The sequence below is a fragment of the Rhododendron vialii genome, chromosome 1a (genome assembly GCF_030253575.1).
Source record: "Rhododendron vialii isolate Sample 1 chromosome 1a, ASM3025357v1".
NCBI lineage: Eukaryota > Viridiplantae > Streptophyta > Magnoliopsida > Ericales > Ericaceae > Rhododendron > Rhododendron vialii.
In genome coordinates this window covers 34,380,168-34,405,592 of record NC_080557.1, presented here as the reverse complement: position 1 = coordinate 34,405,592, position 25,425 = coordinate 34,380,168, and the positions used below count along the sequence as shown (strand labels likewise).

At 40.8% G+C, this 25,425-nt stretch overlaps 1 protein-coding gene across 1 annotated transcript; it reads left to right on the top strand.

The window, feature by feature from the left end:
- The first annotated feature begins 9,156 nt into the window (after positions 1–9,156).
- Positions 9,157–23,060, top strand: LOC131307264 (uncharacterized). Its single transcript, XM_058333682.1, has 3 exons — positions 9,157–9,555; positions 16,606–16,754; positions 22,649–23,060. Exons 1-3 carry the CDS (start codon positions 9,370–9,372, stop codon positions 22,785–22,787), a joined length of 474 nt encoding a protein of 157 aa, XP_058189665.1. The 5' UTR covers positions 9,157–9,369; the 3' UTR covers positions 22,788–23,060.
- Positions 23,061–25,425: the final 2,365 nt, after the last annotated feature.

Sequence of the window (25,425 nt, the reverse complement as noted above, 5' to 3'; positions counted from 1 at the left end):
GCATCGAAGAAAGGGCACGCAGGCCCACTACTGTTGCTACATGTCAATTGGGCACGCCAGCCCGCTCAATGTCTCTCTATCTTGGTGCGCATCTTTAGGGCAAAAGGCAGTAAAGTACTTGGGCTCATTGGTAGTCCTTAGGCGTCGTTGTCCTTGTAGGAGCCGCCCTTAGCTTGCATCTACATTTTCAATTTGTGCATTTTCTTTGTATGCATCTTTGCATATTGTATATCAAATGTTTAAAGCAGGAAAATTCTATGACGGAATCGCTTCTGTGGGTTAGTGCAAGTATGGGGGAATGCCACACGCCACTTTCCTTATCTCATTTGCCATGGTAACCATCAAGCGCACAACCTCGCTGTCCTGCTCTGTTGGCACTTAGAATGCATTTTGGGGAATCAAAATTCAATCCAATTCAATGGCTCGATCATTTTGTATGGTGATCCGCCCTTTTCGAATCAACGACAGCCGGTCCTGTCCAATGTTCAACGGCTCGATCATTCTGCACACTGATCTGCCCAGTTCAAATCAACGACAGCCGGTCCTGTCCATTTCTCAACGGCTCGATCATTCTGCACACTGATCTGCCCGACTCAAATCAACGACAGCCAGTCCTGTCCATTTCTCAACGGCTCGATCATTCTGCACACTGATCTGCCCTTCTCAAATCAACGACAGCCGGTCCTGTCCATTTCTCAACGGCATGATCATTCTGCACACTGATCTTCCCGTCTCAAATCAACGACAGCCGGTCCTGTCCAAATCTCAACGGCTCGATCATTTAGACTGATGATCTGCCCATCTCAATCAACGACAGCTGGTCCTGTCCAATTCTCAATGGCTCGATCATTCTGCACACTGATCTGCCCATCTCAATCAACGATAGACGATCCTGTCTAAATCTCAATGGCTTGATCATTCTGCACACTGATCTGCCCTTTCAAATCAACGACGGCCGGTCTTGTCCAATTTCCAACGGCTTGATAATTTTGCAAAGTGATCTTCCCGCCCATCCAAATCATCAACGACGGTCAGCCATATCGTCCGACCCAATCAACTTGATGGTCAGCCATATCATCAACGACGGTCAGCCATATCGTCCGACTCAATCAACCCGATGGTCAGCCATATCATCCATGACGGTCAGCCATATCAGTCATTCAACGATGGTCAGCCATATCATCAATGACGGTCAGCCATATCAGTCATTCAACGATGGTCAGCCATATCATCCATGACGGTCAGCCATATCAGTCATTCAACGATGGTCAGCCATATCATCAATGACAGTCAGCCATATCAGTCATTCAACGATGGTCAGCCATATCATCCATGACGGTCAGCCATATCGTCTATCTCCACCAAATCAACGGCTTGATCATTCTGCACACTGATCAGCCCGTCTCCTGTCATGTCTGCAACGGTTTGATCATTTATATTGATGATCCTCTCATCCAGACTTCAACGGTTCGATCATTTATACTGATGATCATTCCTGTCAAATCCCCCAACGGCTTGATCTTTCGGTACACTGATCAGCCCATCTCTTGTCAAAGTTCTTCAAACGATCTGATCATTCGGCACATTGATCTCTCTGTCCTCCTTCACGACAGCCGGTCCTGTCAAATCCATAAACAACGACCAGAACATCATTCGATGGTCCGTTCATCCGCAACTGATTGTTCCCCAGGAGAGTCCGTCTTGGCCTGTCCCGAACGACAATCACCCTCAGTCTAGCCGCAAGTGCATCTTCCAACAGGCTTATTGCTCTGTCTCGGATGGTCTTTGATAAGGAGATTGGCTCTGATTCCTTACAGATGGAATTCAACCTGCCTGACACGACCTACCCGTGTTTGTTGGAATACTTTGTGCCGAGGATAGCTTGATCCCTAGCAACGACAGCCGGTCCCATCAACATCTGCAGCGACAGCCTGTCCTGTCCAAATTCGATCAACAAGCGGCGATGCATTCGTCCACTTCTACTTCCATCCCCAGCGACGGTCCGTCCGTCCATTCAACCGATCAAGTTCTTTAAGTTTACTTGTCTACTTTGCTAGTATGCTTTGCTCTGGATTGCCTTGAGGGGTGTCTAGAATTCTTTGACGTTACTTGTACCAAGTCGATGGTGCTTCAAGTGCCGTCAAAGAGGGGCTACTGTAGACACCCCAATCTGGGCTTCCAGATTAGTTTACTTACGGTATTTGATTCCCCGATGATGAAATGGATCAAGAACACCCCGGGAATGATAGTATGTTTGAGCTTTGAGCGTTTGCAAAACCCTTGAACCTAACCTAGCCTAAGCCACTTCAAAAACCAAAAACCCCGCTGATGCGCGCCAAGGCGCAACCATCCCGCGCCAGGGCGCACCATCGCGCGACAGACTCAAACCATCGCGCGATGGTCAAAGCTGTCCCCATCACCTTTATCAGCTGGGATGCTTAGCCACCAAGCAAACCTCAGCAGGCCTCGTGGACTGACTAAACTCCTCTGCCTTCACCAACCAGATTCACCTCCATCCTTCTCTATATATATCCCCCTTTGTTTCTCTTTCAAAGGGTTCAAGAATTTCAAAAGAATACACTTTGGGTCACCATTCCCCATTTTCACACCTCAACCTTCCAAGAACAAAGCTTGTTCTTTGCTTCTACCACTCAAACTCCTCAATCAAGCCTTCAAACATCAAAGTTCAAACACCTTTCAAACTCAAAACCGAAGGTATAGCTTACCTTTGTTTTGTTTTCTGTTCTGATCTCTGAGGGGGGCTGGCAGGGCCAAGGCTGGTAATCAATACCAGTCCTGGTCTTAAAGCTAGCAAGGTTTCAAAAACCGTCGAGGTAGGAACCAACGCGCGATGGTCCCACTCTCGCGCGCGACACTTCGGTGCTGCATGCGATGGACCGCGTGGGGATTGGTGTCCTACTGTTTTGTGCTTTATTTTATGTATAGATCACTCTGTTAAGCATGTTAAAAACCAGTTTACTGCTTTCCTTTGTTAGAAATTGTTAGCGGTAGTTCAATATGCTTATCTGTTGTTTTGGAGTACCCCTGGGATCATTCTGGACCTGTCCCAGAACCCAGAAATGTGTAAACCAAACACTGGTCCGTGCCAGGGCGCACCATCGCGCGCCAGACTGGCTCCATCGCGCGACAGTGCGCCAGGGCGCACCATCGCGCGCCAGACTCACTCCGTCGCGCGACAGAGCGCCAGGGCGCACCATCGCGCGCCAGAGTGACTACATCGCGCGACAGTCTGCTTCTGACCAGTGAGTGGCCTTGCACGGGTAGCTTAGTTTTAGGCCATTATTTTGTCCCCACACTGTTTATGGGGTGTTTTATTAATTTGTAGGGCTTTTTAGCCTTTAACATTCCTTTAAACTGTATATTATGCTGTTATAAACTGTGTGGTTTGTCCTGGGTGTGCACTGGTCCTTCCAGAGCCCAGATGGTTTGAGAATAAGAGCTGTGGGTTTGAGCTTACCGGCGCGCGCTTGTCTTGGAATTGTGTGCGCAGGAGTAAGCAGCATGCAGTGACTTGCTCAGTGCATGCTGGTTTCTTTCTACGCACGTCACTCCAAAACAGGGGCCTCCCAGTTTGTTTAAACTCCCACAGCAGTCTGTTCTCATCCTATACTAACTGCTCATCCATGCTATCATTCACATATTGCAAACTGTTACAGTTTTAATCCCCTTAAACTGTTCCCCTACCCTAATTGGCTAAAAATTGATTAATCAAACAGAATCGCAAACAAACATCTTTCGCAAATGCCTAAGTAGAGACCGATCTCCGGATTGGGCGAGAGGGGTGCCATAAAACCCTTCCCCTCTCGTAACCTGGCTCCCGAACCCAGATATGGTTATGACTGACTGGTTCCTTAACTTTTTCAAAATCAAACAGCGCGGCAAGTGCTTCGAAATACGGTTCCTTGGGTGTCGGACCTTCAAAACCCGAGTGGCGACTCTGTATTTTGCGAGCGCTTGCTTCCCCGCTCATGCTCCCTCGACCCGGGCCCCTCGCGTCTCGGAATCCGGAAATTCCGAAGGGCACGCATGCCCACAAGATTCTGCGAGGAAAACTTTAACGTGTAATTGCAAGCTCCTGTGTCAATGTCGTCTCAATCAAAATGGCCACACAGTCTAGTGAGTGGGTAATTATTTAACGGTCTTGTTTCAAGTGATGCCCTAACACTTTTATTGATCTTTTTTTTTTGGGCTACATACAATTAGTACTAGCTGTATATACGTCTCATAGAAATGTGTTGTGGAAGACTACCTTATAATTTTTCCACATGAGCCTCTTTCGTTTATTGTGGAACAAACACCTACCTACCTATATAATGATGTAGCTTATGAGATATCAGCGGCCTTATTTGTTTTGAGGTTTCAAAACTGTTGGGCACGGTTTCGAATAATTTTTTTCTCTCTCTCTTTACTCTTTGTTTTTTTTTTTTGTTGACAAATCTCTCTTTACTCATTACTCTCAAAAACCTCATTCAAAACTCAAACCAAAGAGGGTCATCATGTCCTTAGCCATAAAAGAAATGTGGGATTAGGTCTCTCCTTTAGGCTCAGCAGTCCTAGTGCCACATTCACCAATGCCTGACCAAAATTCAAGTGGAGCCTAGCTAGCTGTAACCATATACAGTATATATATATACACACACGGACACACACAGTTAGGACCTTTTATGGTCAGGACCGTCAGCACCTCCTCTTTTCCAATCGAATTTCGATGATCCGAGCCGCTCAATGTGTTCAGAACGTGATTTTAAAAGTACTAGCTTGTGAGAAATTGACAAAAAAAATGACCGGGAAGGGCTTGAGTGGATAAAAAACTGTTGGGATGAAGCCCTTTCTGGTCATTTTTTTGCCAATTTCTCTGAAGTACCTTTAAAATCACGTTCTGATCACATTGAGCGGCTTGGATCATCGAAATTTGATCAGAAAAGGGGAGGTGCTGACGATCCTGACCGTAAGAGGTCTTGACTTGAACCGGACTATGTGTGTGTATACATACATATAGACACATATATGTGCATGTTCTTACCCTACTAAAACAAATGATAATTAAAGACCTAGTGCAGGGCTGGCCCAACATTTGGGTTGCCCAAATCCAATCCAAACTTGGTTGCCCGATTATTATTAAATACTAAAAATTAAAAAAAAAGTAAAAAAATGCAAATTACGGTTATAATGTGCTTTTAGTTTAAATTACATCAAAAAAATCAAAATTAAAATGAAACCCTGGTTACAGTGCTTTATTATTAGCACGATTGAGGTTTTTTTTTTTTTTAAAAAAAACATTTTACTAAGCAAATTCTTCAAATCAAACTACAAGAAAATTGACCTATATTGACATGCAAAAATTGTCACTAAACTATATTAGTGACAAAAAAAATTAGTGCCACAAAAAATATCATTACGGAAGTGTATCTAAAGATATATAGTGACAAACATAAAGTTGTCACTATAGAGAATTAGGCTCTGCAGGGACTTTGTAGAAAGAAGTGGAAAAAATGAGAAAATTTAAACAAAACTCCTTTCCTTGTTTTTTTGGTTCTTAAAGAAAAGAAGGGAAAATTTCAAATCTTAATTCAACTTTCTTTTAGATTTTCTCTAATTTTTTCCTCAATTATTTCTATTCTTTTTCTAGGTTCCAAACAGAGCTTTAATTTCATTGAGAAGGTAAAAGAAAATTCGAATGTTTGTAATGGGAGTTGAACCTCTGTTCCAAATTCTTTAAGCATTTGGAAGCAACCAACAAACCAACAACAGCATTTTTCTCAAAAAGTCTTTGTAATCCCTCCGTCCTAATTTAATTATCTTTTTTTAGAGTTCGTGTCACTTTTTAATTGATTATAGCTTGTAATTTATAATGTTTGAGGTGATTTCGAAAACATTGTATTATATAACAAATCAAGATCTATAAAATAAGATTTATATTTGATATAAAATTCATTATTAATTTAAAAATATAACTACTTTTTTTTCCAGTTAGAATAGAAATGGAATAAGTAAATTAGGATGGAGGGAGTACCTATTTATCATAAAGGTAAAAAGTGGCTTCCTGTGGGAGTCGAAACCCGTGTAACAATAACTTTCAATATGTTGTTGACCAACTACACTAGAGCTTCCTTTCTACATTATTTTCGTCAAATATATATATATATATATATATAGGGCACTTCTAATGTGGGTGCCCGCATTCAAGTAAGTTGCGGATTTTGCCTTTCCCGATTGAATTTCGATAATCCGAACCGCTCAATATGTTAAGAACATGATTTTAAGGGTACACGTGAGAAATCAGCAAAAAAAAGACCTGAAAAAGCTTCATCCGAGTTGTTTTTGTTTATTTTTTATTGAACGGTTCACATAAAAACTGCTCAAATCAAGCCCTTTCCGGTCATTTTTTTTTCCGATTTCTCATGGGTACCCTTAAAATCACATTTTGAACACATTGAACGACTCGGATCATCAAAATTCAATAAAAAAAAAGGAGAAATGGTGTGGTCTGCAATTTGCTTGAATGCGGACGCCCGCATTAGAAGTGTCACATATATATATATCCAGTCCGGCTCTTATGAGGACCACCTCATTTTAATAAAATGCGGACCTCACTTTCCTGATCGAATTTCGATGATCCGAGCCGCTTAATGTGTTCAGAACGTGATTTTAAGGGTATTAAATTGAAATCAGCAAAAAAAAAAGATCGGGAAGGGCTTCATCCGAGCAGTTTATGTTTATTTTTTATCGAACGGTTTAAACAAAAATTACTCGGATAAAGCCCTTCTTGATCATTTTTTTTGCCAATTTTAGGCGGGTACCCTTAAAATTAAGTTCTGAACACATTGAGCGGCTCGGATCATCGAAATATGATCGGAAAATGAAAGAAATGAGGAGGTCTGCATTTTAACTAAAATGCGGACTTCCTTATTTGAGACTGACTCTATATATATATATATATATATATATGTATATATATATACAGTCATTTTCAAATAAGGTGGTCCTTATTTTAACTAAAATAAGGACCTCTCCATTTCTCCCATTTTCCGTTTGAATTTTGATGATCCAAGCCACTCAATGTGTTCAGAACGTGATTTTAAGGGTATCCGCGAGAAATCGGCAAAAAAAAAGACCGGGAAGGTCTTCATCCGAACAGTTTTAATTTGAACCGTTTGATAAAAAATAAACAAAAACTGCTCGGATGAAGTTCTTCCCGATCTTTTTTTTTGTTGATTTCTTGCGCGTATCCTTAAAATCACGCTCTGAACACATTGAGCGGCTCGGATCATCGAAATTCGATCGGGAAAGGGAAGTCCTTATTTTATTAAATTAAGGTGGTCCTTAGGAGAAGGGGACTCTATATATATATATATATATATATATATATATATATATATATATATATATATATTTTTTTTTTTTTTTTTTGGTTATCTCAGTCAAGAGGTTGCCCAAGCCTGAGAACTTGCGGGGCTTACCACAAGACCGGTCCTAACCAAGTGGTATATATGCATGCAGCGCGTGTATTTGGTTGTGACTTGTGAGGTGGTGTATGATAAATGATGATAATTAAGCACTTGCCTTCACTTTAATGTGATCATACGGTGATTTTTTTTTTTTTCCACGGAAGAAGCAAATTCATTAATCAAGCCATACGGCATCTACAGATAATTGCGAATAGAGAATAGGACATACGGCAAGTACAGATTTCCACCAAAATACAGAGAAACAGAGACACAATACAAAAAAAGATTAAGAGACGAAATTAATGTCTAGCGTCTATGCAAGAGCCAAACGCTCACTTCTTCACACCGTCAACATGGCCGGCTAACGTGGAGCTAGTACCCAGACACCACCGTCTCGGGATGGCAGAGCTTCGAATCAAAGATAACATTAAACCTGTGGAAATCAGTCACCCGATCTGGAAAAACCAGATCAGAACAAAACCACCCGGGAAGACCCACCGGGACAAAAACCGGACCAACATCCGGACAGAAACCGGCCTCAACATCCGGACATAACCAGACAAGAGTCCGGACAAAACAAAAACGAAACACAAAATCAAAACCCTAACCTGCCGAAACACTCAAAACAACCATCGCATCACCGCTGCTACAACCACCACACCAACCACAGGAATCACGGCAGCCCCTACTACCGCCATGCCCAATCCCAACACACCATATCCACTCACAACATCGCCACCAACAACCCAGCAAAATCGCACCATCCACCACCTGAAACGGCCAAAGCGCCGCTAAGCAAGAGACCGGCTATCTCCAACAAGGTAGAAAGGCGGTCCACAACGGGATCCAGAAAGCCGGCGGAACAGGATACACCCAACAGAGTATCCGGCGGGATCTTACCGGAGGGGGGAGGGGGTGGAAACGAGGAAGGTGGAGGGAAGGGGAAGAGGGAGGGGGGAACAACAGCCCACAGAGGAGAGGAGCGGCGGCAAGGGACGGGGAGAAGAAAAAGGAAGACAAAAAGAGGCGCCCGGGGGAGGAGGCAGTGCCTCCCCCCAAGCAAGCAAACAACGGCGGCTAAGGTTTCTCTAGTAAAAGTTTAGAGAGAGAAAGAAGAGAGAAGGGAATCAGATTAACTTGAAAGTAGTATACTGTGATTTAGAGGGCATGAGTTCCGTTCAAGTTTAATTCTCTTGAGAATTAAAAATCACCCATTGTGGGTCTCACATTGCGTTTTTTTACAGTAATTTGAATTGATCATCTTATAGTATCTCTAGATTACTATATCTATTCAAAAAATTAAATTGTTCGGATATCGATAGGTGTATCAAAAATTGAATGTTAGTTTATAAAATAGACGGTTATAAGTAGTTTAATTTTAAATTTATTGACCGTCGAATTTATAAACCAAAAATTCACTTTTTTATATATACCTATAAAATGTTTGATATAGTTAATTTTTTTTAATGATATATAACTTCTAAAAGTCATAAAAAATGAAAGGTTGAGATTAATACAATATAAACTCGGTGGAGTCCACAAATGTTGGTGGTAGAAACCCGGATTTTCCAATTAAGATGGATAAAATTTGAACTCCTTAAAATATTGTTCAAATCTAATTTGGTTACGAATCAAACTGATCTCAAATGAATTTTTAACTAATTCACACCAATGGTCTATCTCTTCTATCTAATCTCTAAATTTAATGATTAAAGACAAGACACCAACATGACACGGGCCACGCCAATAGAATAGGGAAAAAATCTAGAGGCGTAGGATTCCAAATCCTTTGATCACCCCCTCCATCATCATTATCACCAAATTACCCATCAAATCAAACTCAGACCCAACAAAGAAATCAAAGAAAGAAAGAGTTGCGGCCAATTGGGGGTTAAAAAAGATGGCGAGTTACTACGTGACGGCGGAGCAGCCGACGGATCTTAACCGGAATACGGAGTGGTTCACGTACCCGGGTGTTTGGACCACGTATATATTGATCCTCTTCTTCTCTTGGCTCCTTGTGCTGTCCATCTTCGGATGCTCGCCCGGCATGGCCTGGACCATCGTCAATCTCTCTCATTTCGCGGTAATCCCCCATTCACCCCTCTCTTTTTGTTATGATTAATTGGAGGTTTTTCTGATATGGGTTTTGGGGGCTTGATTTGTTAATCCTGTTCGCAAGTGATGTTGAATGAAATAACTATTTTTTGATAAGTGATTAATTGGACGTTTTTCTGATCTGGGATTTAAATTCTATTCATCAATCCTGTTCGTATGTGTTGCTGTTGAATCAAAATAATTAGTTTTTGCACCTCATCTATTTGTTTGATCATGGATTACTTCTGGGTTTTGGATTGTTGGTATTTGGTGATTTGAATGGTTTAGATCAATTTTTTTTTTTCCTTTTTTATGGGAAATGCAGGGTGTCCGGGCCAGCTTGCGCGCATCTCGGACTATTCCCTACAGCCCTCCCACAGCCGTTGCGCATGCTTACGCGTGGGGTGGGGTGGCCCTAATAGTTGCTGGCAAGGGAACAAACTCCTGAGTCCCAGACCAGTAGGCCAACCCCTTGGGGTTAGTTTAGATCAATTTTGTTTTCATGTTATATGATCTTCGAGCCAGTTTGATTGGCCGGATTAGACGTGGGATTATATTGGGAATTCAGTGACAAGATTTGGTACTGGGAATCCCCTCACAACTGATCCGGTGGGATTGCTCCTCTTATGGAACTATAGGTCCCGTCACTATTCGCTATTAATCTGCCAATCAAACATAGCCTTAAAGATATTTGGTGTCTCTTTGAATGTTTCATGAGGTGCTTCTGAGTCAGTTTTTATGCATTATTTCGATTGTACTTGCAGGCTGTAGGATTCATGCTCTTTATTCTTTATAGAAAATTCTTAGATTTGTTCAGTATACCATTTCGGTAGGTATGGTTTTAGGCAGGAAAATGCTTATGGTTCTGATACAAATTGATTCTGTTTATGGGTACTTTATGCTGCTTGGAAGCTTATGGATTAATTCAATGCTGTCTGAACTTTAGCTAAGCTTCTCAGCAGCCGCCATTCAGAGTCTATGCACAAATCACTATGTCTATACTTTATCGTGCTCATTTCTTGTGTTGACAATGTCCCTCGTTAATATAAAGCGAAGTCCCACATCACTTGGACATGAAAGTAGTGTGTAGATAAGCAAGAGTTCACCCTTATTCCAACAAGTCTACCATAGACTATGTAACATAGTATTAGAGACTAGGTACTCCACAGTTGGTAGGGTGCTTGTCCCTGGCTTTCTCCGTGAGGTGTTGCAGAGTGAGCATGTTGGGTGCCAAGGAGTTGATGACTAAAATCCCTCATTGCCGGGGACATCCAAAGTAATGTGGAATATGTTAGTGTCAGAGAGCCTTCACTTCACTAGCTAACAATTGGGCAACAATACTTAAGATGATTTTCGTAGATTTATTGCCTTTGTCTTGTGGATTGTACGGAATTGGTGCATGAATGAAATTGCTCATTCCTACTAGTGAGTCACCTGGTCATTTGTTCTTTTGTTGCACTTATCTTGCAAAGTCAGTTCATTTTCCATTATGTTTACATATAATACATAGGTATCGCTGGAATTTAGGAGCTGTTATAGATTCCATCTAGCGTCATGCTCCTCATAACTTGTGGTCCTTGGTCTTCTTGATGCTTTAACCATATATTATCATGAGAATAGCTACCCCAATTGTTAGCCAAAACCATTCTCTCCTTGAGTCAAGTTTTGGTCTCTGTAAAAGTCTATGTGGTGCTTTGACTCATTTTTATGGTGTTTCCACTTATGAAATTGAATAGACTTGATCTTGCTATGATATCTACAAACCTTACAAAAGGGAAGATTCATGTTATTCTAAGGTTATTGTTTGAAGCAGTTATCTTAGTTTTGTTGATGCTTTTATAGTGTTTCCTGTGATATATTACATTCTTCTTGTAAGCTTTCTTACGTTATGGTTATTCATCCTTTTCTGTTCCTATTGCTTAGGTTTTCTTAGTTGGGATTTTATATTGGTGTAAATATCAATGTTACTTCTTACAGTGGTCTTAGGCTATCTTGTGTTATAAAGTGAACCTTGAGTTTAGTTTTGCATCTTACAGCTTCTAGTTTTCCTGAAATTCCATGATTGCCTGGGTCTCTCTCTCTCTCTCTCTCTCTCTCTCTCTCTCTCTCTCTCTCTCTCTCTCTCTCAGTTCCCATGTGATTAAGCTTGTGTTTTTGTCACTCCGAATAAATTATTTAAAGAGCACTGCGAAACTATAATTGAGCCTGTTCTACTATTGGACTATTGGTTACTATCCTGAAATTGCTATTCAGCTACTCAAAAGATTATTTTATTGATTAGAATTTAGGCAGCTATTTTTATAAACCTAGAGTCAATCCATCCATTAGCATTTCAAGAAAACAATTGTTTGACAATCTTTGCTCAGTATAGCTATTGTTGTTGTCAGAGATGAGAAAAAGTGTATAGAGTGTTAACTAACCCTAACACAGAGATTCATTATTTATATTACGAGATAACTTGATACAAGACTTGTTTAACCAATGTGGTACAAGACTCATAACTACTTAAATATTCTAACACTCCCCCTCAAGCTGGAGAATAGATATCAGAAAGTCCCAGTTTGTTACATAACAACTCTAATCGGAGCTTGAACAATGACTTAGTAAACATTTCAGCTAACTGAGCACTTGTAGACACAAAGGGAGTAGCTATTACACCACCAGCTAACTTCTCACGCACCAGATGACAATCAAGTTCAATATGCTTAGTCCTCTCATGAAATACCGGATTGGATGCAATGTGAATTGCTGCCTGATTATCACAATACAAATTCATTGGCAATTACACACTAAATCCTATCTCCTCAAGAAAAGATTGCACCCATACACTCTCACATGTCGTGTGGGCCATGGCTTTATACTCTGCCTCTGCACTAGACCGTGCAACCACTGTTTGTTTCTTACTCTTCCAGTTGACAAGGTTTCCATCGAGAAAAACACAATATCCTGTAGTGGATCTCCTGTCAGAAGGTCCTCCTGCCCAATCAGAGTCAGTAAAAGCCTCAGTACGTAAGTGATTATTAGCTCGATAAAACAAACCACGTCTTGGATGAGCCTTGAGGTACTTTACAATTCTAAGAACAAACTCCCAATGTGGAAGACGAGAAGCAGACATAAATTGACTCACAATACTAACTGCGAACGATATATCTGGACGTGTAATAGTAAGATAGTTTAATTTACCAACCAAGCGACGATATTGTTCACGGCTAGAAAGCAGTTCCCCCTGATCAACACACAGAATATCTAGCACATATTTTCTCTGCGATAAACTAATGCTATTTTTAGATTGTGCAACCTCAATACCCAAAAAATATCGCAACCTTCCCAGATCTTTGGTATGAAACTTACTCAGCAGAAATTTCTTCAACTCATCAATTCCTTCTTGATCATCGCCCGTAATAATAATATCATCTACATAAACAATCAATAATACTTTCCCTCGGTCGGATGTGAGAGAGAAAACCAAATGATCAGACTGACAGCGACTCATCCCAAATTTCAAAACAACATCACTGAACTTGCCAAACCAGGCCCGAGGAGATTGCTAAAGACCATATTGTGCTTTGCGAAGACGATATACCTGATTACGCTCCCCCTGAGCAACAAATTCAGGTGGTTGCTCCATATAAACTTCCTCCTGGAGATCCCCATGAAGAAAGGCATTTTTAACATCCAACTGGAATAAAGGCCAACCAAGATTGGCTGCAAGGGAGATAAGAAGACGAACAGAACCAAGCTTGGCAACTGGAGAAAAATTCTCAGCATAATCAACACCATAAGTCTGAGTATATCCCTTAGCAACAAGACGAGCTTTGTAACGCTCAACAGACCCATCGGGATGATATTTGATCGTAAATACCCACCGATAACCAACAGTAGACTTTCTTGACGGAAGAGGAACCAACTCCCAAGTGTCATTGTCATGAAGAGCAGACATTTCAGCCTCCATAGCTGTCCGCCACTCAGAAATAGATAAGGCCTCCTGAATAGTGTTAGGAACAAAAATGGACGAAACAGAAGTAGTAAAAGCACGAAGGGACGGAGACAGGTGAGCATAGTAAACAAACAGATCAATAGGATGAGAAGTGCAAGGCTGAATACCTTTGAGAAGAGCTATAGGAAGGCTAGGTGATGATAGAGGTGGAGGTGGTGGTGGTGGTGGTGGTGGTGGAGGCGGTGGTTGTGGAACTAGATCTTGAGATGGAGGAGGCGCGGCGGAAGGCACTGGTGGGGCTGTTAATACTTTTGCCGACGAACATGCACCTGCAAGGGTGGCACAGATGGTACACAAATAGAAAACACAAACTCGGTCTCAGGAAGGTCAATTGGAGTATGGTGACCCGTGTAAAATGGTAATGACTGATTAAATGTGACATCAGCTCAAACAAAATGACGACGTAGAGACGGTGAGTAACACTTATACCCTTTTGAGTGCGCGAGTATCCCAGGAAAATACACCGAATTGACCGTGGATCAAGTTTGTCCCGGTCAGGATCAAGAGTATGAACATAACAGGTGCACCCGAACACTCGTAGGGGTAATGAGTGGAGAGGCCGACCAAGAAATAAAACCGTATAGGGTATCTGACCGCCTAGGACTCTAGATGGCATACGATTGATCAAATAACATGCTGTAAGAACAACATAACTCTAGTAAGACTTAGGAACTTGCATTTGGAATAACAGAGCACGCATAACCTCTGATAAATGCCTAATGTTGCGTTCTGCAACTCCATTTTATTGTGGAGTCCGAGCACAAGAAGAATGGTGAATTATACCATGATCATCAAAAAACTTAGAAAGAGAATTATGAAAATATTCACCCGTATTGTCAGAATGAAATATACGAATGCAAATATCAAACTGAGTTTTGATCTCCGTATAAAATGACTTAAAAATAGAAGACAACTCTGACCTCTCTTTCATGAGATAAAGATACGTGACACGAGAGTAATCATCGACAAAGATAACATAATATTGAAAGCCAAAAACATTAGGGACATGCATTGGACCCCAAATATCAGAATGAACTAATTGAAAAGGACGGGACACACAACTCTCAACCCTAGGATAAAAAGACACTCTATGATGTTTTACTAAACTCACAGACTTCACAGGGCAAAACATTAACACGGCTACATGAAGGTACTAGCCGTTTAAGGTTCTGAAGAGATGGATGACCAAGATGACAATGATGTTAATAGGGTGACACCGAAGACTGTAGGGCAACAGAGCTAGGGTGAACAACGTCGGTAAAGTAATACAGGCCACCACGTTCAGTACTGCTACCAATTTTCCGCCTCGTCTTGAGATCCTGAAACACACAACCATCGGGAAGGAATGTGACAGAGCAATTGAAAGATTTGGTAAGTTTACTAACAGACATAAGATTTAATGGAAAACGAGGAACATGCAATATGAAATTCAAAGTCAGAGAGGAAATAACAGAAACAGAACCCAAACCAATAATATCAGTGGTAGACCTATCGGCCAAGGTAACATGAGATGGTTTAACAATAGATTGATGGTCAGAAAAAATAGTAGAAGTACCCGTCATATGATCAGATGCACCAGAACCAATAACTCAAGGAATAGAAAAACGGAAAGATGCAATACAAGCACGAGAAGAACCTGTCTGAGATAGCGTAGCAATGGAGGACTTGTCTGACGTGACACAAGGCGTTGGTACTCCTCCACAGAAATAGTCACCATAGCAGTAGAGTGAGTAACTTGCCGAACATCTTTGAAAGGAGTAACCCGATGAGCCTGAGGAAAACCATGTAGGTCATAGCAGTACTCCATTGTATGATTTGTTCCCCCACAATGAGTACACAGTCTGAAAACACGGCCTCAACTATGGCCACCTCCCCTTGACATGCGGGCCCTAGGACGAAAGCCACAACCACCATGACTAGAATCACGACCACCAAAAACATGGTTAAAAACCCAACCACTGGACCCAAAATCACGACCGCGACCACGGCCATGACTGAATGAAGAACTAAAAGCACCGGAAACAGCGAAAGTAGAATCAGATTTCATTGCAAAAATATCTCATGCAATGAGAGGCAACTAGTCAACTATCGATAGATCAACCAACCAAATATGTCACCAACTAACGACCAATAAATAATCAACCCACCAATCTAGCAACCGACGAAGAACCACTGAACAACTAATAAACAATAAAATAGATCACCAAGCAATGAACATCATCAACTCGCAAGACAAGATGATGGCCCAAATAAACAGGATCCTTTAGCAAGATTGATGCCAACAGATGCTGCAATGAACAGTGTCTCTCGAACAGTACCTGATGAACAGTGTTGCGTGAACAGTACCTGATGAACAGTGCACATGAACAACACCGATAAACAGTGCGCATGAACAGTACTGCGATGAACAGTGTCGTTTTATGGTTTGATGAGTGTGGGTAGGTTGTTTTAGGATTCCAAAGGGTTTGGGTAGGTCGTTTTAGGGGTTTTTTTTTTTAGCGTCAAGATGATGGCAGAGGTAGTGGTGGTGGTGGTGGGTGGCGTAGGGCGGCAGTGGCTATGGTGGTACGTTAGGGTTAGGCTCTGGTACCATGTTGTCAGAGATGAGAAAAAGTGTATAGGGTGTTAACTAACCCTAACACAGAGATTCATTATTTATATTACGAGATAACTTGATACAAGACTTGTTTAACCAATGTGGGACAAGACTCATAACTACTCAAATATTCCAACAATTGTGAGAACCCATCTTGGGCCAATAGTCCCACATCGGAAGGATGTGGGAGCTGTAAATGGTTTATATGAGGACGCCCATCAGCTACAATTAACTTGAGGTTAACCTTTTAAGCCACGTGGTTAGGTGAATGGTTAGCAGGTCAGCTGGGGCGGGTCGTTACAGATATCTTCAAATGCATATATGTGTGCATACAGTTGGTTGGTTGAAAAAATTCGTACTTGCTGGCAGTTGATATGTTCTGTACTAGCTTGATTTGCTTCACGCCTTCTTGCTGCGTGATCCAAAAGTATACTTTTCTCTTTCAGGTCACTTATCACTTCTTCCACTGGAAGAAAGGAACTCCATTTCCTGATGACCAGGGGATCTATAATGCGCTGACATGGTGGGAGCAGATTGACCACGGAAAGCAGCTCACCCGGAACAGAAAGTTTCTAACTGTTGTACCAGTGGTGCTGTAAGTTAACTTTTATTGTATCAGCCTTTTTCCGGATATATCTTGCAGGTTTCTTTTTGTGGAAGCTTTATTCACTTGTGATAATATTCATTAGCTTGCTTTCACTTTGTTCAACTGTATACAGATTCTCAACTTCTCTATGTTCATACATGTTTAGGAATGTTTTTCTATTCTATCTAATAATACTAGGGCTATTATCGAGCTAGGTGACTGCCTTGTATTTGCTTTAGCTATGCTAATCATGTATTTGTTTGTTTAACGAACTAGGGCTTTGTGTATTGTCTATCGTTGCATTTACAAAATAAAAATACAGGATAGGGCACCAAAAAGGGAACGACGGAAAAAAAGTGATACCAGTGTCGAAAAAGACTCAACATGAAAATTGCACTAGTGCATGAAATTTACTAAGCAAAAGAGGATTCACACGAAAATAAATGTGAGTCCTCTCCTATGGAAACAACTCATCTCTGTTGTGCACTAAAAGTCCAAGTAGTTTGATCCAGATTTCAGACCTCCCTTAGACTTCCTTGAGTCTCGTAGAAAAACTCCAGATCCAATCACCAGTCAAGAAATAGAGGTCTCCTCTGGTGTTGGAAACTCAAGAGCAAAGAATCCCACTGACCAATTGATGGGATAGGATCCAAAGGTTTGCAGGGAGTCTGGCCACATCAAAACAGCTAGTATCGTCCATGGTACGGCTAATCAATTGCCATATGCACTTTTTAAGGCCCAAGGACCATTGCAAGTGCCAAAAGAAACCATAAAAAATTCCATTCAAATAGGCATATGTTGGGTACCCCAGATCTCCGTTGAAACAGGCTAACATAGACTAGTTTTGCATTCTTTGATGTACCCAAATGAATCCCTTCTACTTCAGGACTGAGTTTTTCACACCTTAACAATGGACAGTAATATTCAGTCAAATATTTCAAACCTCTCTATTGTCCTGACTCCTGAGGGTTTTATATGTAAAGCCATCAGTTACTTTCAATTACAAATTTTACTTCTCACACAAGTATTGAGCATACTTTAAGTATTATACCCTTGAGGTTTTGTGCTTGTGACGGCGGATATTTGGAAGGAAGAAAAAGAAAATTATAATAAAGGGGTAAAAGGGTAAAGCTCACCACCCAAGTTAAGGACCCAACGGGATACATATTACACCACCCGAGGATTTAACAAGGGATACAGAGTTGGATATACTCACCACTTTAAGGAATCCACCTAAGAGATAAGAGTAAACAAGAAGATAAGCCAAAGGCTTTCTCAAAACACACTCAAAATTACTTATTTCATTCATAGCAAAAGATGTATATATAAGACTGGTTGGGACATCCCTCCAACATTGGAAAAATAAACTTAGATTTCCAAGATTAGAACTTAATGAGAAATAAAGACAATTGACTTTCTAAAAACTAGGAAGACTCTTGAAAACTTAAAAGACACTTAGAAACTTAAAAACAACATATAAACATTCCTAGAGAAATGAAAGATGCCATGAGAAATGCAAAAGACTGACTCGATACTTGTTATGAGAAAACAATTTATTATTGTCACAAAACTCCGTTGTCAAACTCCCCCAATTGAAAAAGACTCGCCCTCCAGTCTTTGTTGATGTTTTGCTTGAAGCCTTGAAGTTTTGGGCTTGCTGAACTTTTTTTTTTTTTCTCTCTTGTGTGGGCGTTTCTCGTGTAGGAGTCACTTCATGACCATTGAAAGCCTCTCCCGCTTCATATTCTTTATCTACTAATACAACTTTACGAGTTGACCATTCACCTTTAATTCATAAACATTTTCTCAACCTTGACAGAGAATATTCCTGTCCCACTGCCATAGTCAACCCAATAACACGACACATGTCCATTGGGATCACGTCACTCCAACTTCTAGTTATTGGTGTTTTGCAATCTTGAGTCACCCAACGCACATAATAGGGTTCAATACATCTCTCAGTTGGCAAATTTAGAAAGGAAACTAGAGATTGTGACACAAAATTGATTTGACTTCCCGAGTGCATGAGAAATTCACATTCAGTACCTTGAACGATTTCATGTGTCCGAAACACTTGGGTCCGCTTCTCCAAAATAGCCGCCTCAATCCATTCCCATTCTTCGAATTTTTGTTTGGTCAAAACCAAAGTAAACTTTGATTAGAGTCTTCATTGTTGGTAGAACCATGCTTCTTTGGAACAATTAAAAGCCCATCCTCGGTGTGTTCATCATATATTGGCATCTTGGACCAATCAACTTCAGTTTCCAATGCACTTTCTTTGTCAGTAAATGGCCACATAATTTCTTCCCTTGAATCATGGTGGGAATTACCACTACCATAAGGCTCATGGTCCTTAAGACTTTCACTGAGATGTCACACTTGTCTTCTTTTTCTTCTTGAATTGTTGAGATCTTTCGATTGGTTTAGTGTTATGGTTTTGAACACCAGCCGTGATAATCCAAGATTTCTGATACCAAACTGGCGGCGGATATTTAGAAGGAAGAAAATGAAAATTATAAAGCGGTAAAAGGGTAAACTCACCACCCAAGTTAATGACCTAACGGGATACAGATCAACACCACTTGAGGATCTAACGAGGAATACAGAGCTGGTTATACTTGCTACTCTAAGGAATCCACCTAAGCGATATGAGTAAACAAGAAGACAAGCCAAAGGCTTTCTCAAAACACACTCATTTCATTCATAGAAAAGGATATATATATATATATATATATATATATAGGACTTGTTGGAACACATCCCTCCAACATAGGAAAAATAATCTTATGCTTTGTTTGGATTGCTTTTTGAAAAAATATTCTCAACTAAAAAAACACTCATTATCCCTACTTTCAATCATTACTCACCCCTATCTCCGATCATTATTCTCATTTCTCTCTCTATCTTTCTCCAATCATTACCTCTACCTCCAATCTAATTAGCACGGATACAGACACGGGACACGGCAATTCTAAAAAAATGGAAATATGGACACGGCGGGTGACACGCCACGTGTGTGTATAATTTTTTTTTTCTTTTCTTCCATGCCTACATTGCATTGATTGCAAAATGTAAATAATGAACTTAACATTCATATTTCGCCATAAATACTAACCATCAGCAGTTTTAACATAATAGGAGAGATGAGAGACGGTCACTGTGGAAAAAAAACTGTGTATTATATATGTACACATATATACACTATACAGAGACGCATAGAGAGAGAGAGAGAGAGAGAGAGAGAGAGCTCTTTCTTCCTCGTCGACCTGGGGCTTTGAACTTGGAAAGAGTAATCGACACCAGTCGAACAAAAGAGTAGCATATAGATTTTAAAGGCATAATTACAGTTTAACCCAAAAGTTTTGGAAAATTTCATATTATCCCCCAAAACTTAAAAAATTACATTTTTACCCCTAGCCGTGCCCCCCATCTGTGTCCCCACCGTGTCCCTATCAAAAAATAATAAAAATTATGGGACACACCACGTGGCGTGTCCCCCTGTCCAATACGTCGATATGGCGCCCTTTGGGAGTGTCGGTGCTTCCTAGCTTCCAATCATTACTCTCATTTCTCTCTCCACTCATAACCCTACAAAATTCTCAAAAACTCATCCAAACATAGCATTAGATTTCCAAGATTAGAACTTAAAGAAAAAGAAAGACAATTGACTTCCTAAAAATAGGAAAGACTCTCAAAAACTTAAAAGACACTTAGAAACTTAAAAACAACATAATAACATTCCTAGAGGAATGAAAGACGTCATGAGAAATGCAAAAGACTAGCTCGATACTTGTTACGAGAAAACAAATTATTATTGTCACGAAACTCTGTTGTCAGTTTGTACCTTTGCCTTGCTTGTTACAACTAAAGTCCAAGGTGGATCAAAAATGCAAAAGCAAAAGAGGAATCGTGCATGCTAGTTTATATACAACTCTATGGGGAAAAGATTGTTGCAACTTGATTAAGAGTATGTCACACTGGATTATCAACCTACAGTTGGTGGACTCTAGGTCCAGACACATGATATATCAGAGTTGCTGCATGTTCTTTCCTCCTTACATCCTCCCAATCCTTCTTTTTCTCTCCCTTATGTGGATATTTGCCAAGGTCTGTGCCAGAAAAATAGATGCTGTAGGTTTGTTACGAATTCCCTCCCATGTATTTCATTTATAGCTTCCACTTTGAAGTCAAGTGCAAAGAAATAATCAACGCGCAAGATTTTCTTCTTATTCTTAGTTTTTGAGCTTGATTCCAGGTTGTAGTGCTGTATGTGTAACAAGTGATGCCATACATGACTCTTCCTGGAATCTGAATGATGATAACGAATTACTTGAATAAGACCTTCCATGCTTCGTATTTTTACTAAATGGCATGAATCTGTTAGATTAGCACTTCCCATTGACATTGTCACATTAAGTTTAATGACAATCAACATGGGTTGGTGATATTTTGATCGATGTCTGTTATCTCAAACGTGGAAAATGGATTGGGTACTTTGGATCAGCTCAAGTCTGACATATTAGCCCCATTCTAAACATCAAGCACCATGATTACTTGTTACTGCTACGTCTGTGAATTAGCTGATTCTTTGTTATTGGCAAAGTTGAGTTCTAGTCTGTTTGTTCTTAACTTGGCTGAAACTTAGAAATAGAGTTACTTTTACATGGATTCAACCTTGCTGGGCTTTGGTTGGCTGTGTTCGAGTTTGGAACCTTGTCATGATTGGCAGGCTTGTGAGCTAGGTTTGGCATGATAAACAAATGGAGTGGTTGCGTGGGGTGGGCATTGGGTATGTTATTGATGGATAGACCAGAAGTTTAGAATAGCTGAAAAGGTAAATTTGGCTGATATGAACAGAAATTGTCTGATATGACATACGGGTTCATGCCCACCCCCATGTGCATTTGATCATCTCTCAGTGGCCATAGAACTTCAAGAATCATATTATAAAACTAATTTTCAAGTCACAACAACTAGCTTAGCAAGTGCAAAAGAAGGTTGAAGCACCATAGACTTTGGGCAGCAGTGACAGACAGCAAGGAAGTAGCCGCGGTTGCATTTGATCTAATTATGATGATATATACACTAGAATGCTTCAATTTAGAGTTGTCAATGTGATTCTTTTGTTAGAGTTGTTAATGCGATTCTTTCGTTCTGGTTGCGTTATTCATTTTCCGGTAATTGTTTCTCCTTTGGAGTTTCGTTGCTTTGGGTCAATTCCATCTTGTAATTGGCTTCAGGGTGTGTCTCTCTGTGCTTGCTCTTTTAATGGCTAGTTTGTCTCGGTTTTTTTACAAAGACAAGTTTGTAAATGCATTTCCTTTGTACATTTTTATGGCTACATGTTCAGCTTCCAACAGGCATCTGATTTGTGTTAGCCGTAGTATGATACATGGTATGCCACCCATAGCACTTCATAAATTCACGTCAATCTGATGGTGGTGCTGCCAGACACACATACTCAAACAGCTAGCTATTTCAATTTGCTAAGAGGGAATCTAACATGATCGTGGAAAATAAAGGTGGTTTCCAATGAGTTAACTGGGTTGTAGAGACAGCAACAAGTACTTTTGGTGGGGTTATTTATGGAAGGGGACACTGGACAAACTATACTCTTTTGTGGTGGTTCATGAGGTGTGTTTAACAATGTTGATTACATACAGACTGATTTCTCATGGAAGATTTGCTGTAGCTTTATATTTGGTTCCTAACTCATTAAACACTTTGGATATTGAAGGAAAGAAGTTTTGGTTAGGTTAGCCTAGTTAATCATGCATGGTTTGCCTGCTGTGAGGTGTCATCTGTGAATATACAGATGGAAGTCATAAGATCACAAAATTACTGAAGCTTATAGTCTGATGACTGATTAATAGCCCCTAATTTCATTTTTTCAATCGTGGCAGGTACTTGATAGCCTCGCACACAACTGACTACCAAAATCCAATGCTCTTCTTCAATACTCTTGCAGTGATGGTGCTAGTTATTGCCAAGTTCCCAAATATGCACAAGGTCCGGATCTTCGGAATCAATGGTGATCTGTGAGTTGTGGACCTGAATTATGAATCATTTTGCTTTACAGTTGTAAAAGCCTCCAATCCTTCCATGTTCAGCTAAGATTTTATATCCATGTATAGAAGCTGGAACTGGAAAGGATTTGTAACGTTTTTGTGCACTTTCTTTCAGTAGCTGTTTTCGCTTGATATTGGAGGTATAAGTATCGACGTACTTTTGTATAGGAGAATTATTACGTATGAGGAGGATCAAGGTGCTGTTATCAGCTTATCTAGTATCTTAAAAATGCACTTGTTTGTATAATTTCCCGAGTATCCGATCTCTTTTCGCTTTTGGAAAGGAATCCTGTTGAGAATAGGAATCTGTTCTCATACAGGGCGAGATAATCTTTGCCTGTTAGTTCTGAATCATAGAGACAACTATATACATGTAAGCCTAATTAGGAGAAGTTTGTGCTTCAAGAATTTCCTGCGTGTCCGATCTCTCTTGTCCCCAAGTTGCAGTGGTTGATCATGGATTTATGGAGGGGTTTAGAAGAGAAATGACGCAGAACGTAAAGCACAAATTTATGACTTCACGTTTAAGATAAACTTCTAATTATGTTCTTATATTTGTCTTTCCCTGTTTATTGGTATTACCCATTTTGTTCACGAAAAAACATAACTAGCTTCCAAATTGACTTAAGGAATGGAATATTGGGTACCTAAGAGGCGATTTGAAATTCAAAACGGGCGATCCAACCATAGCTACCGCCGGCGCCCTAATTCCTTCGCCGCTGCCGATCTTCTTCGCCATCCTTCCCCCTCCCCCTCCCCTTCCGCCTCTAAACTCTCTTGTCTCACCCTCCAAACTTCCTCCCTCCTTGCCGCCATCCTTGATCACTGCTGCTCCCTTGTCCATCCTAGCTGCTGCCTTGCCCTTTCTTCCTATTCTTTGTGTCTGTCTTCCTCTCTGATTGCCCTCTCTCGAAGTTTGCAGTACTCGCCTCGTTCTCGCCGCCACTGTTTGTTCTCTCTTCCCATCTGCCTTCTCTGTCCTTCGCTGTCGCCGATCGTCATTCTCATATCTCTGCTGTCCTCGTCTCTCTCCTTCTTAGTCCTCTTGCCGGTCGCCGGTCCGTATTCAGTTTCGTCATTGTAAGTGGTAGCTTGCAATGTTTTGAGGAATTGCCCATACCATTAAGCACCTCCCGACTAGATGATAAGAATCCTCTAGCCCCACAGATGCATTTCAACCCCTGATCTCGTGTCTCGACGAGTCTCATCCTTTGTGTTTCAGATTTGAGATCCGGTTCTTTCTGATCGCCCCTGGTCATAAGTGGTGTCTCGCGTCTGCATTGTGTGTTCTCCACCAGTCTTTTCCTTCCGGGTTTGCTGGTTTCTGCTAACCTATACGGTATCTCTCTTTGTCCCTCTTCTTGGCCATCTGGTGTCGTCTCCTCTGTTCTTATGCTAGGCCGGTGTGCCTCTGTTTTGTTGTATTCTGCTTTGGTTTTTTGTGTGAGGGCTGCTTTTCTGTCTCTTTTGGATGAAGTTTGGATCTTAACTTCTAGTTAGTGGCTTTTCTCCGTGGGTGATTGATGTCGTGAGGCTATGGATAGAGAGCGAACAGCCTTGTTCACTCTCTTTGTTGACAACCTTCCTGAGGATGTTGCCATGGTCTTATTTGGTTAAGGAAGTTTTTCAACCAATATGGGGTTGTTAAGGTTGCTTTTATCCCAGTTAAGCGCAACAAGGTGACTAATAGAAGGTTTGGTTTTGTGCGGTATAATTGTGCTACATCAGCAGAGGTGGCTATATCCAAAGCCAATGGATTTTGGATTGAAGATAAGAAGCTCTTTGTTAAGTTTGCGACTTTTGAAGTTCAGGGGAAAAAGCCTTTGCAGAATAGGGGAGTACAATTTTCGACAATCAATCCTTTAGGTGGGAAAAATAGTAGAGGAAATGTCCCTTTTGATCGATCATGAACTTCTCTAACGTTTCTGGAGAGTACAGGAGAAGAGATGAAGCTAGTAATGATGCATTATTTTGGGGAAGGGTTGATCAGTTAAGATACTTAATTTCATCTGCGGATGTGGTGAAAGGGAGGGACTTGTCTTCCTCCAAGATTACTATCAAAGCTAAGGAAAGACACCATTTCGAAGGGAAAGATTGGAAGCGTCATTGCTAAGTTACCCTCCCTCAGATCAGTTGAGTGACTTGAGTCTATTAGAAACACTTTCTTTAGTGAGGGTGCTCTTGATATAAATATTAAATTAATGGGGCTTAATTCAGTCGTGCTTACTTTTCCTACTATAGAGGCTATGATTGAGGGCCCTGAGATTATTTGGTCGGGGAATTTTTTTTGAAGAGTTCCAACCATGGAGTCTTGATTTTGCTATTGAAGCCTCACGTATTGTCTGGTTAAATTGCTATGGTGCGCCTTTACATTTTCGAAGTTTAGACACATTCTTTAGCAGTGGAAGGATTTGGGGAGAGTCGATTGCTCTTGATGAAGCTACTTCGGAAGGTTTACTTTCTCTTCAGGTAAAGTCCAGATCTCTACCAAAGTCTTTTGGTGTTAATAATCAAGGGATCAACTTGGAGGCTAACAGAAGATTGTATCCAATTTAGATAGTTGAAGAACAAGTCGTGGTCAACAATGTAATTAGGGTTTTTTGCGAATGTAA

Excerpts from the sequence above, each read along its gene's own strand:
- LOC131307264 (XM_058333682.1), top strand. The coding sequence starts at position 9,370 with ATGGCGAGTTACTACGTGACGGCGGAGCAGCCGACGGATCTTAACCGG. Across the intron at positions 9,556-16,605 it reads TCAATCTCTCTCATTTCGCG|GTCACTTATCACTTCTTCCA; the intron begins GTAATCCCCCAT and ends TTTCTCTTTCAG. Across the intron at positions 16,755-22,648 it reads ACTGTTGTACCAGTGGTGCT|GTACTTGATAGCCTCGCACA; the intron begins GTAAGTTAACTT and ends CAATCGTGGCAG.